Source organism: Dendropsophus ebraccatus, chromosome 3 (assembly GCF_027789765.1).
Source record: "Dendropsophus ebraccatus isolate aDenEbr1 chromosome 3, aDenEbr1.pat, whole genome shotgun sequence".
Taxonomy (NCBI): Eukaryota; Metazoa; Chordata; class Amphibia; order Anura; family Hylidae; genus Dendropsophus; species Dendropsophus ebraccatus.
This window is the reverse complement of record NC_091456.1, coordinates 166,222,757-166,237,244: the sequence shown is the minus strand read 5'-3', so window position 1 is coordinate 166,237,244 and position 14,488 is coordinate 166,222,757. Positions and strand designations below refer to the sequence as shown.

Here is a 14,488-nt window from a genome sequence, read left to right as displayed (position 1 = left end):
TTGACAAGCTCTGGCCACAACCTCGATGATGGCTCCTCCCCAATAACAAAGTGGGGGAGGGGACAGGGCTTCTTTGAAGCTTCTTTAGTGCTGCATTTCAGCACAGTTTTTAAACACTACTCATTGAAGTCAATAGGAACTGGAAACCGCTCTTCTTCTGGATATTTTTTTTTTTTAAGCTTCTTCTTAGGGGAAAATCTTAAAGGAGTACTCTGGTGATTTTCTTTTATAGCTAATTTAATACACATTCTGAAGTCATATAACTTTGTAATGTGTGTTAATAAGCTATCTGGCCCCGTTCCCCCCTCCGGAAGTGAAATAAAGTATACATACCCAATAACTGTCGACCACATCCTCTTCTCCCGGGGGCCATCTTGTGTTGATGTTGTCAGAGCTGGGTGCGGGCCTGGTCTTCTTCCTCCTCGGCATCTTCTATTAAAGTGAATGGGATAGGAAAAGGCTACTGGTACACTTGCATACCAGCAGCCTTTTCATTGGCTGGAGTGCATCACATGGCTTCCAGCTTGCTCAGCTCTGATTGGCTGATTGTGGTCCAGCAAATTAAAAGGCTGCAAGCTGACAGCTGCATTTGAATAGTGTATGTGGCCCCTCTCCCTGGTGTCTAGTGGGGGATCTCCCCCCCGCCATGCGATCGCGGAGGGGAGATCCGTTGTAATGAGCTGGCCGGGGCTCAGCGTCGGAATGACGCTGATCCCGGCTCGGCAATCCATTTAGATGGTCTGCAGCAGACCATTATAATAGAGCACCGATCTGATGGATCGATGCTCTGTTACATACACAGCATTGATCTCAATGGGAGATCAGTGCTGTGTATATAGAAGTCCCCCAGGGGGATCAGTGCTGTGTATATAGAAGTCCCCCAGGGGGCTTCATATTACTGTATGTGAAAAAAGAATAATGTGTTTTTATTAATAAATAACCCCCTCCCCTAATAAAAGTCCAAATCATCCCCCTTTTCCCATTTTATTTTTTAATAAAAATAAATAAATAAACAAACATGTTTGGTATCGCTGCGCGCGTAATCGACCGGAATATTAACTTATTTAATTCATGATCCCTCACGGTAAACGGCGTAAGCACAAAAAAATCCCAAAGTGCAAAATTGCGCATTTTTGGTCGCATCAAATACAGAAAAATTGTAATAAAAAACAATCAAAAAGTCGCATATGCGCAATCATGGCGCAAAAAATTACACCTCACTCAGGCCCATAGATTAAAGGATAAAAGCTCTATAAGCATGGGAATAGAGCGATTTTAAGGAACGTTTATTTTCTGTAAAAGGTTTTTTTTTTTTTTTTAGAGCCATCAATTAATATAAAAGTTATACATGTTACATATCGTTTTAATTGTACCGACTTGAGGAACATATATAACATGTCATTTTTTCCATAGGACACACGGCGTAAAAACAAAGCCCCTCCCAAAGAAAAAGAATTGCGTTTTTTTTTTCAATTTCACTGCGCATATAATTTTTTTCTGGTTTCCCAGCATATTTTATGCAAAAATTCAGCCTGTCATTGGAAAGTACAATTAGTGACGCAAAAAATAAGGGCTCATGTGGGCCCGTAGGTGTAAAAATGCAACTGCTATGGCCTTATATGCCCAAGGAGGAAAAAACGAAAACGCAAAAATGAAAATTATCCCGGTCCTTAAGGGGTTAATGAAACATTTACACATAAATAGTAAAAGAAGCTTGCAAGAACTGCTCCCAAATTAGCCCTTCTTTGACTTGCCCCTTTTAAATTACCATCATTTTTAGTTTTATGGGGTGTTTTTTCAGGCACTTTTTGTTTCTTTTTGGGCAGATACAGAGATTACAAAATTGGGGCATTCTTATCCAGTGGGGCTCGTGCTTTACAGTCTCAGGCTATTTGCACACTTAGTATAGGATCGTCACGGAACGGCCGGTCTCAGAAAAGATCATCCTGGCCGGTATTGCATTACCGGCCGGATGATCTTTGGCGGCGCTGAGTTCTGATGCAGGCGCATCCGTGCACGCCTGCATCAGAACACCCTACTGCACACAATGGAGCGTGCGGCCAGAGCTGCACGCTCCATTGTGTGAACTGACAGGGTTTTCTACGCCGTAGAAAACATGTCAGTTTTCTACGGCGCCGCTAGGGATCCTGGCCAGAGTGTATACTATGTATATACACTCCAGCCAGGATTCCTTCAGCCTGCAGCACAACGTAAGTTCCGTACCAATCACGGCCGTTGTTGCAATTAGTACAGAACTTACGTAGTTTGAACATAGCCTCATTGTGCGATCATATCCATGGAGACTCAAACTTCCTGATTAATTGGAAATTGCCACTGATTTGGGGAACATGGTGAGAAGCCTCGAGGCCTCAGATTTTATGTGCCCCCTGATTTATGGGCCTGGTTGCAGCTGGGACCTTTGCGACTACTATAGCTACAACATTGGCTAATGGGCACAAATAATCTGTTTCAAGGTTTCATCTATTTTAGTGTGTTAAATAAGTTCAAACAGACAGATCAACCTATCTCTAGATTTATAAAGAAGGAAATAGACAACACGCAATACTTCTCTTTGGTTTTAGCTGAAACAGTATTGTCCCATAAACATCACAGCAATGTTGCCCACAGATCACGTCAGCCACATGTTATCTATTCTCAAGGGAGATAAACAGATGGAAGATGTCATGTAATGTTACTAAAATTATATATACAGGTTGGTCCAAAAGTAGGTGGACAGTATGTGTGATAGGGTTATAAAGGGGGAGATTTATCAAGCATGGTATAAAGTGAAACTGGCTCAGTTGCCCCTAGCAACCAATCAGATTCCACCTTTCATTCCTCAAAGACTCTTTGGAAAATGAAAAGTGGAATCTGATTGGTTGCTAGGGGCAACTGAGCCAGCTTCACTTTACACCATGTTTGATAAATCTCCCCCTTCATAATCCTATTACACATACTGTGCAACTACTTTAGGACCACTGTGTGTGTGTGTGTGTGTGTGTGTGTGTGTTTTGTTTTGTTTTGTTTTTCCCCCTTCTATTTTTCTATCAATATTACAAAATTAAGTTTGAAGTTTTCAGTCTGGCCACTAAGCCTAATATTAAGCTGGCAGTTGCAGATCACTTGTCAGCATTGCCCTCCTTATCATCACAGAGGGGAGGAATACAGTGACAGGTGACACCAGTATATAGATGAAACAATAGGTGATGTTTATAGCTCTGCCCCCACTAGTGACACTAGACAATTTCCCCGACTGTAAGTTCTCTTATAATGCTAATATGCAATAGACATTAGGGAAGGCTCAGTATCTGCATAACGCTAGTTATGTGGAACTGTCTCTCTCTCTCTATTGTCTGGCTCTTCCTTTATTGTCTGTGTTTCTTTCCCCAAAAGTAATCTTTTTTATGTTCACTTTTCTTTAACCATCATACATCATTTATTACCTGTTATTTATATAACACCAAGATATTTTACAGCGCCATAAACTGCATCACTATTGCCTCATGTGAACTCGGCCTTAATTATAGTAGTCATAAATTAAAGGGGGTGTATAGCTTCTATGATGTTACTGTTCTATGGAAAAAGAGATTGCATGCTGGAAAAAGAATACAATGGTGTTCACTTCTACTCCGAATCATCTCATAGATAGACAGATAGATACATGTATACATAAAAAGATTACATTTTTTAATGGCAGCAGTAAAGGGCGACAACATGGCCCCTCTGCTGCTGCCAATGGCTGTGTTAGGATCAGAGGAAGGAGACCAGGCTCGCCCCCTGCTCTGACGACATCCACCCAAGATGGCGCCCGGGAGAAGAGGACGGGGTTGACAGTTATTTGGTATATACTTTATTTAACTTCCGGGGGTGGACTTCAGAGGCATGAACGGGGACAGATAGCTTTTTAAAACATATTACAAAGTTATATAACTTTGTAATGTGTGTTAATTAAGCTAAAAAAAAAATTGCCGGAGTACTCCTTTAAGGCAATATGCCTTTGCTACGCCTCTTTGACACTTTGCAGTAACCATAAATAGCGATGTTTAGCAGATTGTAACCATGGACTGGAAAACTAAAGGTACTACTGTGTCAGCAGCTTTATACCTACTTAACCCATACCATTAGTCCCATACCATTATACCATTACCTCATGACTTACATATGTCCGTCAGATGGACGTCTCTAGGATTTGTTTGCAAGGTGGCATGGCAGTAGACACCAGTTTATTTAAAAAAAAAAAGAAGAATTACTCCGTACCCCTTTAAGACATTGTACCTCAATGCATTTGGATGATTAATTAGCTTAGTAACATCCCAATTCTCAATACTCACTGTCAGGTTTTACGGCACCCACATCTTTAAGGGTACCCCAACTATTATCATCCAAACAGTACCCCACCAGAGTGTGCCCCAGGGGATCAACTCTAAAAGCGTGGCATTAGCTTTTGTGGTCAGTAAGATCATGATCATGAAAAAAAGATCTGCACTCCTTCCTTAGAAGTGAACCACATGATTTACTGTGAAAAATCCACGTGTCATAGTGCAAACATATTGCTCATTTACTACTCAGTAATGGCCGAGGCGTACACAAATCCTAGCAGATGGTTGGTATTAGTGTTACTTTTGCTTTCTGTATATTTTCACACTTTAGAATCCAGAAGTAACAAAATAATAAGTGTGACTACACTTTGCAGGACACAGTAATATCAGATTTTTCTGGTGCAAGATGCCAGGAGTAGGGGTGTTGCTTATTCCATTAGACCTCGGCACGGTGAATGGTCCAAGAGGAGGAGGAGTTGTTAGAAGTAGTAAAATAAACATTACTGAACACAGGGACGGTTATAGTATTAGGGACCCATATAGTATTAGGGTATGTACTCTGGACAGTATTAACATTTCTCCGATCAGACATGCATATCCTGTTGTAGGCCAGATAAAGCATTGCAGTGAATAAATCAGCATGAGCGTCTCTCTGATCATATAGTCAAAGCAAATACTTTTTAAAGCCTGGAAGTCTAAAGTATTACTGTGATGTATGGACAGATAGTAAGGGTAGGCAGTGATGTAAAGTAATTTTTTATATCAAGAGATTTCTCGTGTTTACACATTACAATGCATTGTCCTGGTACTTGTATCCAAACTACAAAGTCTAAAGTTGTTGTGTGGCTGAGGAATCACTTGCTAAGTGCTAAGTGGGTATTGTAAGTTTATTTGTATGTACACCTATTGTGGGTGTCGCACTGATAAACTTGCTAGAAATGTATTTACTGTATTATCAGGGTAGTGCAAGGGTAAACACTGCTGTTTGTTTGCCACACCAGTAGTTATGTCAAAGCATATAAGAAGTTTGGTCACATGACCTTCCCACAGATGGCTTGGACCTGCAGTGCACTTTGGGGAAGGAGTTTAACCTCGTTCCAGGTTAGAACCAATTTCTGCAAACCTAAGTCCAACCCTCCGTTTCCAGTGTGTCCATGGGAAGCCTTGCATGCCTCCACTCCCCGCCACTCTTTGCCGCTCTCCTTTCAAAGAATTGACATTGACAGGCTTCTCATGGACACACTGCTTTTCTTAGTGTGAACATACTCTTACAAAGACAATGTGTTTCGAAGGTTGGGAAATGCCCTCTTCATCAGGTTAGGCCATGACCTGATGAAGAAAACATGCTCTAGCCTTTCAAAATGTGTTATCTATGGAAATACATACTTTCCACTACCTCTTTGGCACTGGCCTATTTCAGTCATACCCAGTACCTGGTCAGTCTGTTTCCCATCATACCCAGCCTTCGAAATTATTTCAGAATTTAACACATTTAATCATTTATTTTATTGTAACTACAAAGCAAAGGCATCATCCTTCTAGCATTGTGTAAAAATTGCACAGAAGTTTGAGGGTATGTTTACACAATATTTATTTTGTGGCCATCTTTTCGGAGGGCCGTCATTTTAATGCTGGAAGGCATAATTCGGAATTAAAATATCAGCCGTCCAAAAAGATAGCCCAAAGCTAGATCTCAGTAGAGTAATCTAAGGTAAATAACATTAGAAAAAGAATAGAGATGAGCAGAACTGGAGCATGCTCGAGTCCGATCGCTCGGTTTGTGAATACCGGTGGCTGAAGAGGTTGGATGCTGCCCTAGGGAGTCCGGGAAAACATGGATACAGCCACCAGTATGTAAATAACAGACAATCATACTGCATGCTCCTGTTGCATTCATCTCTAAAAAAGAGTATTAGTATATGGTTTGTAGCCAATAACAAAAGACAACAACAAAAAAACAACAGTTATAGCATTTCTTTGGTTTTTTTGCTAATCCATTTCATGTAGTCTTTGGTAAGACGGGTGTAGACATCCGCACCACTTGAAGTTCCACACAACATGGGTCCAAAAGAAATTACACCTTTTAAGAAACCTCCGCAAATTAATGGTCCTCCGGTATCGCCCTATAATGTAAAAATTCAGATGTATTAAACGCACCTATCTAGGTATGCAAACCTCTGTATTCTGTTTTTCGGAATAGGTTCTGGTGGCTCTTTGGATATGATCAATTACAGGTCACTGTTAAAGGGGTAACAAGATTTATTTACTATGACTTAAATCGAGAACTTACATTACAGAAGCCCCTGACAGCATCCTTCTCACTGGTGCACATCATGTCCCTGGTGATCTTCACGGCTGGTTTCCACTGGGAGGCGCATGACTTCCGGTCTATGACGGTCACTCTCGCTTCCATCAGCTTGTCGGCAGTGTTGTGTTTTCTGGTGTCTGTCCAGCCCCATCCGGTGACGGTACAGACGCTGCCAGGCTTCATGACATCAAATTTCTCAGGAAAGCGAACAATGTCGACAGCTTTAGTTTTATTCACTTTACCTGACAACTGGATTCAGACAAAGATGGTTATCCTGCTGAGAAGGTATATGGTAATTTATAGACGTTATACAGAACACTGACCTTCAAGAGCTGGAGGTTATTAATTCTTAGGTTCTTATTAAATTTCTCATGAGGGATTGCTTTTGTAACTCTGAATTGCTGCCTTTGCTTGTCTTTAGTATTCTTGATAGAGTGCACCCCCAGATCAACAGTCGTCGTCTTGTCTCTACATAGATGGGGAGGGGGGAAATGTTATTAACTTTTTCCATAAATTCCATAAATAAGCAAGAGGGTAAATTTTAAGGCGTATGTGTCATTTCATGTGACTTGTGTGTACATGAAAAGCATGTTTTATTATATACATATGTATTTTTTGTATGTGACTATCCACATAGAATACCAAAGTCTGCCTTTTTCACACTGACCACTTGAGTATACTAAAGGCTGAAATTTCCTGTAGTAGCATACAGGTAGGGCCCTATATACATCTCCCGGGCCATATCCTGATCTTTGGGGGAATAAGATGTACTCCTTCACTTCCTAAGAATAGAAGACTAATTATTTACATGAAATTTAAAAAGAGGTACCAGGATTAGTAAAAAATCTGATTTATACCAGAAACAGCGCCACTCTTGTCCTCTGTTTGTGTGTGGCATTGCAAGTCAGTTTCATTAACGCGAATAGAGTGAACTTGTAATGGCTAGAAATCAGCCATGTTCCTCTAATCCAGGATAACCCCTTTAAAGCACGAGACAATCTCCTTGATGTGTGTAGAAGAAGAAAGAGGTGTAGCAAAGACATAAGAAGACACCAATATTTTAAGAGGGAACCATCAGCAGGTTAGACTAATCTAACCTGCTGATATCCCCCAAATGCGCATGGGGCGCAGAGGAGGAAGGTATGTCTTTTACCTTCCTCCTTGGTGCTGTTTCTGTGCAGTTAGTAGTTGAATCCACGGCCAGGAGCACCGTTAGAAGCACTGCCCCATTGTGCTGAACCGGCCTGCTCTTTCTAATAATAATCCATGGAGCGGATGGGCAGGAACGGCACGATGGGGGTGGATCAGTGCTCCTAATGGCGCTCCGGGCTGTGGATTCAACTACTAACTACAGGGGAACGGCGCAGAGGAGGAAGGTAAGAGACATTCCTCCTCAGTGCCCCATGCACTTTAGGTGTAACCTGCTGATAGTTCCCCTTTAAATAAATAGCAGATGGGGGTATTGTTACAGATTTTGCGTTGTGGCCTAATGCCGACATGTGAACTTATGAGCTTGATGAACATGACCATAGAAATATAACTGATAATTGCTGTATATGCAGATCCCTCTATCCCCTAATATGCACAGATAGGTTTACTTCTGGTTCACCCATCTCATTGAAGTTATTATACAGTCTAATGTAGATGTAGTGTGGGCCTCTGTACCAAAATGCCAGTAGCAGGTTTACAAGGTGTGAATATTTTCTATGGCACGATGAGCTTTTGTGGTGAACCTGATAACTGTGTGGGTGTAAGCTGTTCTCTTCTCACCAGTGGTAGGAAAGTTCACACCAGTTATGATGTTTCATTAAAAAAACAACTTTTAATATGTTAGAGCAGGAGTCCCCAAACTCCAGTTCACTGTCCCTTAGACTGGTAGAGGGCCGGACTATATGCTGCTGCTGCTATATCTGGTCGGCGGGTGGCTGTTGCAGCTGGAGGATGGTGCCAATGGCTGTCACGCCGACACTCTGTCTTCTTATGAGGAGGAGGTGGAGGATCATACTGCTCATCTGTCTCTGGTCCAGGGGAGGAGCATTGGGGGGTGCTTAGGATGGTGGACTTTAAGTTTTACCACAGCCACACAGGAGTATGCTGGGAGTTGTAGTTCCACCACAACCACACAGGATCATGCTGGGAGTTGTAGTTCTACCACAGCCACACAGGAGCATGCTCGGAGCTGTAGTTTTTTTCACAGCCACACAGGAGCATGCTGGGAGCTGTAGTTCTACCACAGCCACACAGAATCATGCTGGGAGTTGTTCTACCAAAAGCACACAGGATCATGCTGAAAGTTGTAGTTCTACCTCAGCCACACATGAGCACTAACACACACACACTCCATTAGCACACACACAAACACACACTCACTCCAATAACACACAGACATACACACAGGGCAGTTTCTAGGTCTTTTTGGCAACAGGGCAAATCTTGATAAAAGTATCCCTAATGTCCCTCTGTGGTGTGTCCCCATAGTAATAATGTCCCCTTGCATTGCCCCCATAGTAATAATGTGACAGTGAATCCGGATGGTCGGGCCCTGTCAGGTGCCCCCTAGCTGTGTGCGCCCCGTGCAGTGGAGAGAAGGTTTCGGCTGTGTGGAGATAAGTGGCCTCATTGGGCCGCAGTTTAGGGACCCCTGTGTTTGAGAGACAAGCAAAAGTTTTGATTGCTAGGGATTTCATCCTCATCAGGGGGAACAAGCAGGAAGACATGCCCAGTAGCACGCTTCACTTCCCTGCTGTCAATCATCTTGATCCGGCCCAACAGTTTCATAATGGAGCCACCTGGATGGGGATTGCTGCGAGCAAGGGAGTGATCTGCTCTACCGCGCTCTTCTCCCCACCTGGTCAGTCAGGGTTTCTGCAGTGAGACTCCAGCTGATCATACTTTTTTTTTTTATGACATTTAAAGGGAACCTGCCACCTTGAAAATACTAATCTATCACCATCATGTTATAGAGCAGAAAGAGCTAAGTAGGCTGATATATATCTGTGTGGGGGAAGATTCAGTATAACTTGTATAAAGTTATACTGTATAAACTTATAAGTTGTATAAACTTATATAAAGTGTAATTTATTGATTGAAATCTCAGATTTTTCTATGCTTAACCCCTTAATGTCTCTTTTGTAATAAGTTTTTATTTTTTTTCCCCTCTTCTTTTAACAGCCATAACCCTTTATTTATTTTCTTTTACAGAGCCATAAGAGGGCTTGTTTTTATGCCTGCCCAACTTTCTAATGACATCCTTCACATTACCATAACATATAGAGAAAACAAAAGCCATTATTACGCTATTCATTGTGCAGTTACATGGACATGTTATCTATATTCCCCAAGTTGGCACGATTACCCAACTTGTACATTTTCCATACTGTTTTACTGTATTTGAAAAATTAAAAACTTTATCAAAATGAAAATATATATTTTACTTGAAGCACCCCAATGACCATCCGGATGATCCAGAGGAGGTGTGGAAGAAGGTCATGTGGTCAGATGAGATCAAAATAGAACCTTTTAGGATCAGCTCCACTCGCCATATTTGGAGGAAGAAGAAGGATGAGTACAACCCCAAGAACACAGTCCCAACCGTGAAGCATAGGGGTGGAAACATCATACTTTAGGTGGACTTTTTAAAGGGGACATAGAAGGGAGGATGGATGGGGCCTATAGATAGTGAGATTTTTGCCAACAACCTCCTTTCCTCAGTAAGAGCAGTGAAGATGGGTGGGGGCTGGGTCTTCCAGCATGACAATGACTCGAAACACACAGCCAGAGCAGCTAAGGAGTGAGTCCGTAAAAAACATCTTAAGGCCCTAGCAAATTCTGGAGGCAAATGTGCACTCATCAGCCTGGAGGCTGTGCATGGGACGTACTTGGACGTTTCAACATGACAACGATCCAAAACACAAGGCCAAGTCGACCTCTCTTAGGCTATGGCAGAACAAAGTGAAGGTTCTGGAGTAGCCATCTCAGTCTCCTGACCTCAATATCTGGGAAGATCTCCAGCACGCAGTTCATGCAAGGCAGCCCAGGAATTTACAGGAAATGGAGGCCTTTTACCAAGAAGAATGGGCAGCTTTACCATCTGGGAAAATAAAGAGCCTCATCCACAACTGCCAAAAAAGACTTCAAGCTGTCATTGATGTTACAGGGGGCAATACACGGTATTAAGAACTTGGGTATGTAAACCTTTGGTCAGAGTCATTTGGATGTTTTTGGTTGTCATTGTGATTTAAAAAGAGAAAACACAGTAGTTTGACAATACATGGCTTCACCCAACCACTAACCATGAGTGGGAAAAAGTTTTATGTGTTATCACTCATATTCATTGATATAAAGACAAAAAAAAAAAAAAACACCTTCCAGGTATCTATTACTCACATAAAACACTCTGCAGATGTTAATACCCAGTCAGGCTTTATTAATGTTCCACCACAGAAGGCTTTCCCGGGGGTCCTCACTAAAGCCATGTACGGAGCTGAGCGAGCTTCCTTACCTCCTACAATGTCTGCAGAACCACCTGTAAGTCACATCAGTATCAACATAAATAAATATACGTATACATATAAATATATAGAAAGAGAGAGAGATAACTGAGGTTAGTTATCTCAGTTGTTCTCCTTCTGTTACATAGACCCACTTTTAAACTAAGGCTGGGTTCACACTGCGTTTTTGCAGTCCGTTTCTTTCATCCGTTTTTTTAAAGAAAAAAAACGCATGAAAAACGGATTGCAAAAACGGCTGCATTTGTGTGCATCCGTTTTGATCCGTTTTTCCATTGATTTCCATTATAAAAAAAACGGATCCGTTTTTTTTTTACAGACACAAAAACGTTGCTGACACTATTTTTTTTGTCCGTTATAAAAAAATAAATCCGTTAAACGTATGCTAAAAACGCAGTGTGAACTCAGCCTAAGAGTGGTCAGCCCTCCTAGGATTAGGTATAACCCCACTATTGTAACACTATTGGCTGTACTACTTAGGCCCTGTAAAGGGCATTAGAGTTTTCACTGTCCCTACATGGTGGCATTGGTAGGCATTGGTAGGCTGGGATAGGTAATGGGGGATAGGTATGCACAATACTGGGGGCTATATGGGGATGGGTATGCATAATACTGGGGGCTAAATGGGGGGATGCACAATACTGGGGGCTATATGGGGGATGGGTATGCACAATACTGGGGGCTATATGGGGACTGGGGATGCATAATACTGGGGGCTAAATGGGGGGATGCACAATACTGGGGGCTAAATGGGGGGATGCACAATACTGGGGGCTATATGGGGGATGGAGATGCACAATACTAGGGGCTATATGGGGACTGGGGATGCATAATACTGGGGGCTAAATGGGGGGATGCACAATACTGGGGGCTAAATGGGGGGATGCACAATACTGGGGGCTATATGGGGGATGGAGATGCACAATACTAGGGGCTAAATAGGGGGATGCACAATACTGGGGGCTAAATGGGGGTATGCACAATACTGGGGGCTATATGGGGGAAGAGGATGCACAACACTGGGGGCTATATGGGGATGGGGGTGCACAACACTGGGAGCTATATGGGGGATGGGTATGCACAATACTGGGGGCTATATGGGGGATGGGATGCACAACACTGGGAGCTATATAGGGGATGGGTATGCACAACACTGGGGGCTATATGGGGTGGGGGATGCACAATACTGGGGGCTATATGGAGGATGGGGATGCACAACACTGGGAGCTATATAGGGGATGGGTATGCACAACACTGGGGGCTATATGGGGGATGCACAATACTGGGGGCTATATGGAGGATGGGGATGCACAACACTGGGAGCTATATGGGGGATGGGGATGCACAACACTGGGGGCTATATATGGGATGGGAATGCTATGGAGTCCAGCCATTTCTAGTTACGCCCCTGACCTGGGCAGAATAACCCTTTAATATCAGCTGCAGCATATTTCAACTATTCAGCTTTATTATTATCTGGCTACTATATATACAATGTTTTGGCGATGGAAGCAGGCTGGTGAGTACATATACCTATAATGTAGATGTATATAGATATAGTGTATGTACATACATATACTGTAATATATATATATATATATATATATATATATATATATATATATATATATATATATATATATATATATATATATACACACACACACACACACACACTATAGATATATATACAACAGCCAGACCACTGCTTTTAGAGCAGAATGGTGGTTGGTAACCTAGACAATGAGCTGTCAACAATGGGAGGAAAAAAGTTGGCATATCAAGGGAAGGAGACAGGTTTGCTAAATGTGTGAATTTGCAAAAATATTTGACTTGATGAGTCCTACAAGTATAATGGATGGGAATCTCTCTTTAATGGGGTAGTCCCGCAAAAAAAAATTAACTGGTGGCAGAAAGTGCCAGAGATTTGTAATAGATATACTTCTATCAAAAAAGCTTGTCTTCCAGTACTTATCAGCTGCTGTATGTCCTGCATGAAGTAGTGTATTATTTCCTGTCTGACACAGTGCTCTCTGCTGCCACCTCTGTCCATGTCAGGAAATATCCAGAGCAGGAGCAAATCCCCATAGAAAAACTCTCCTGCTCTCCAGACAGGAAAGAATACACCACTTCTTTCCTGTCTGATAAATTGAGAATCTCTGATTTGAGAGAATTCTTTTTATAAACTAGCCCTTTAAGCAACATTTTTGTAATCTACCTATTATCTATCTATCTGTCTGTCTGTCTGTCTGTCTATCTATCTATCTATCTATCTATCTATCTACTATCTATCTATCTATCTATCTATCTAATCTTCTATCTATCTCATGTCTGTCTATTTATCTATGTATCTTCTATCTATCTCCTATTTATCTATCTATTCTCCTATCTACCTCATGTTTGTCTATCTATCTCCTATCTATCTATCTATCTATCTATCTATCTATCTATCTATCTATCTATCTATCTATCTCCTATCTATCTATCTATCTATCTCCTATCTATCTATCTATCTATCTATCTATCTATCTATCTATCTATCTATCTACCTACCTCTTTTTGCTGTCACTATTCTATACTTCCAATTACTTATTTTCACTGTACATTTTAATAAAAAAAACTTTCTTTAATAAGGAAACACTTGTCCAGGTCCCACTCCCATGTAGGATACTTACAATCTTTGCCCTGTAGAAGGACGGCCAGGAATAGCAGATTCCAGAGAAGGTGCATGGTCCTGAAGCTTCGCAGCAGGTGTGGTGGAGGCAGAGACCACTTGCTATATGAATACTATTGTTCGCTGAGCTGTGGTTTTGGTTAAGCCGGTGCTTCAGTTTAACAAATCACTTTCATGTTCTTATTGTTTTCACACATTTAACACTCACAATGCTGCAAGATTTAGGGTGTTTGCAGGTTCCTGTGCAGCATTTATTACAGTCATGATCATGGTGATTTCAACTAATGTTATATTGGTGACCGTGTTCTTATATTATACAGTACATGCCTCCATTCTCTAAAGAATAACTTTTCCCCTGACTTTATTGCTGGTGTAGTGATGTCCCTGCAAACTAGTGTATGCATACATGTAACATGTATCACATCATATGGCTCTGTATATGGATCCACAAGGTGTACAGCGTCTGTGCACACAGCTCTGCTATGCCTAAGGATTTAGAAGATTAGCCTAGGGTTGGTGGGCCCAGACTTCATCATATGTACAGTATAAGGCCATGTTCACACAATGTATGTTTAACATAAATTTATGCATAAGATACATTGTCTTTGAATGAATGGAATCCCGGCCGGAGTGTATACACATAGGAAAAGATTTATCAAACATGGTGTAAAGTGAAACT

At 41.7% G+C, this 14,488-nt stretch overlaps 1 protein-coding gene across 1 annotated transcript; it reads right to left on the bottom strand.

Annotated features, from left to right (window-relative positions):
- Window positions 1–5,812: 5,812 nt before the first annotated feature.
- LOC138787442 (granzyme A-like) lies at window positions 5,813–13,887 on the bottom strand. Its single transcript, XM_069964741.1, has 5 exons — window positions 13,811–13,887; window positions 11,014–11,152; window positions 6,951–7,095; window positions 6,610–6,876; window positions 5,813–6,442 (listed from the first exon to the last, which is right to left on the bottom strand). Exons 1-5 carry the CDS (start codon window positions 13,863–13,865, stop codon window positions 6,284–6,286), a joined length of 765 nt encoding a protein of 254 aa, XP_069820842.1. The 5' UTR covers window positions 13,866–13,887; the 3' UTR covers window positions 5,813–6,283.
- Window positions 13,888–14,488: the final 601 nt, after the last annotated feature.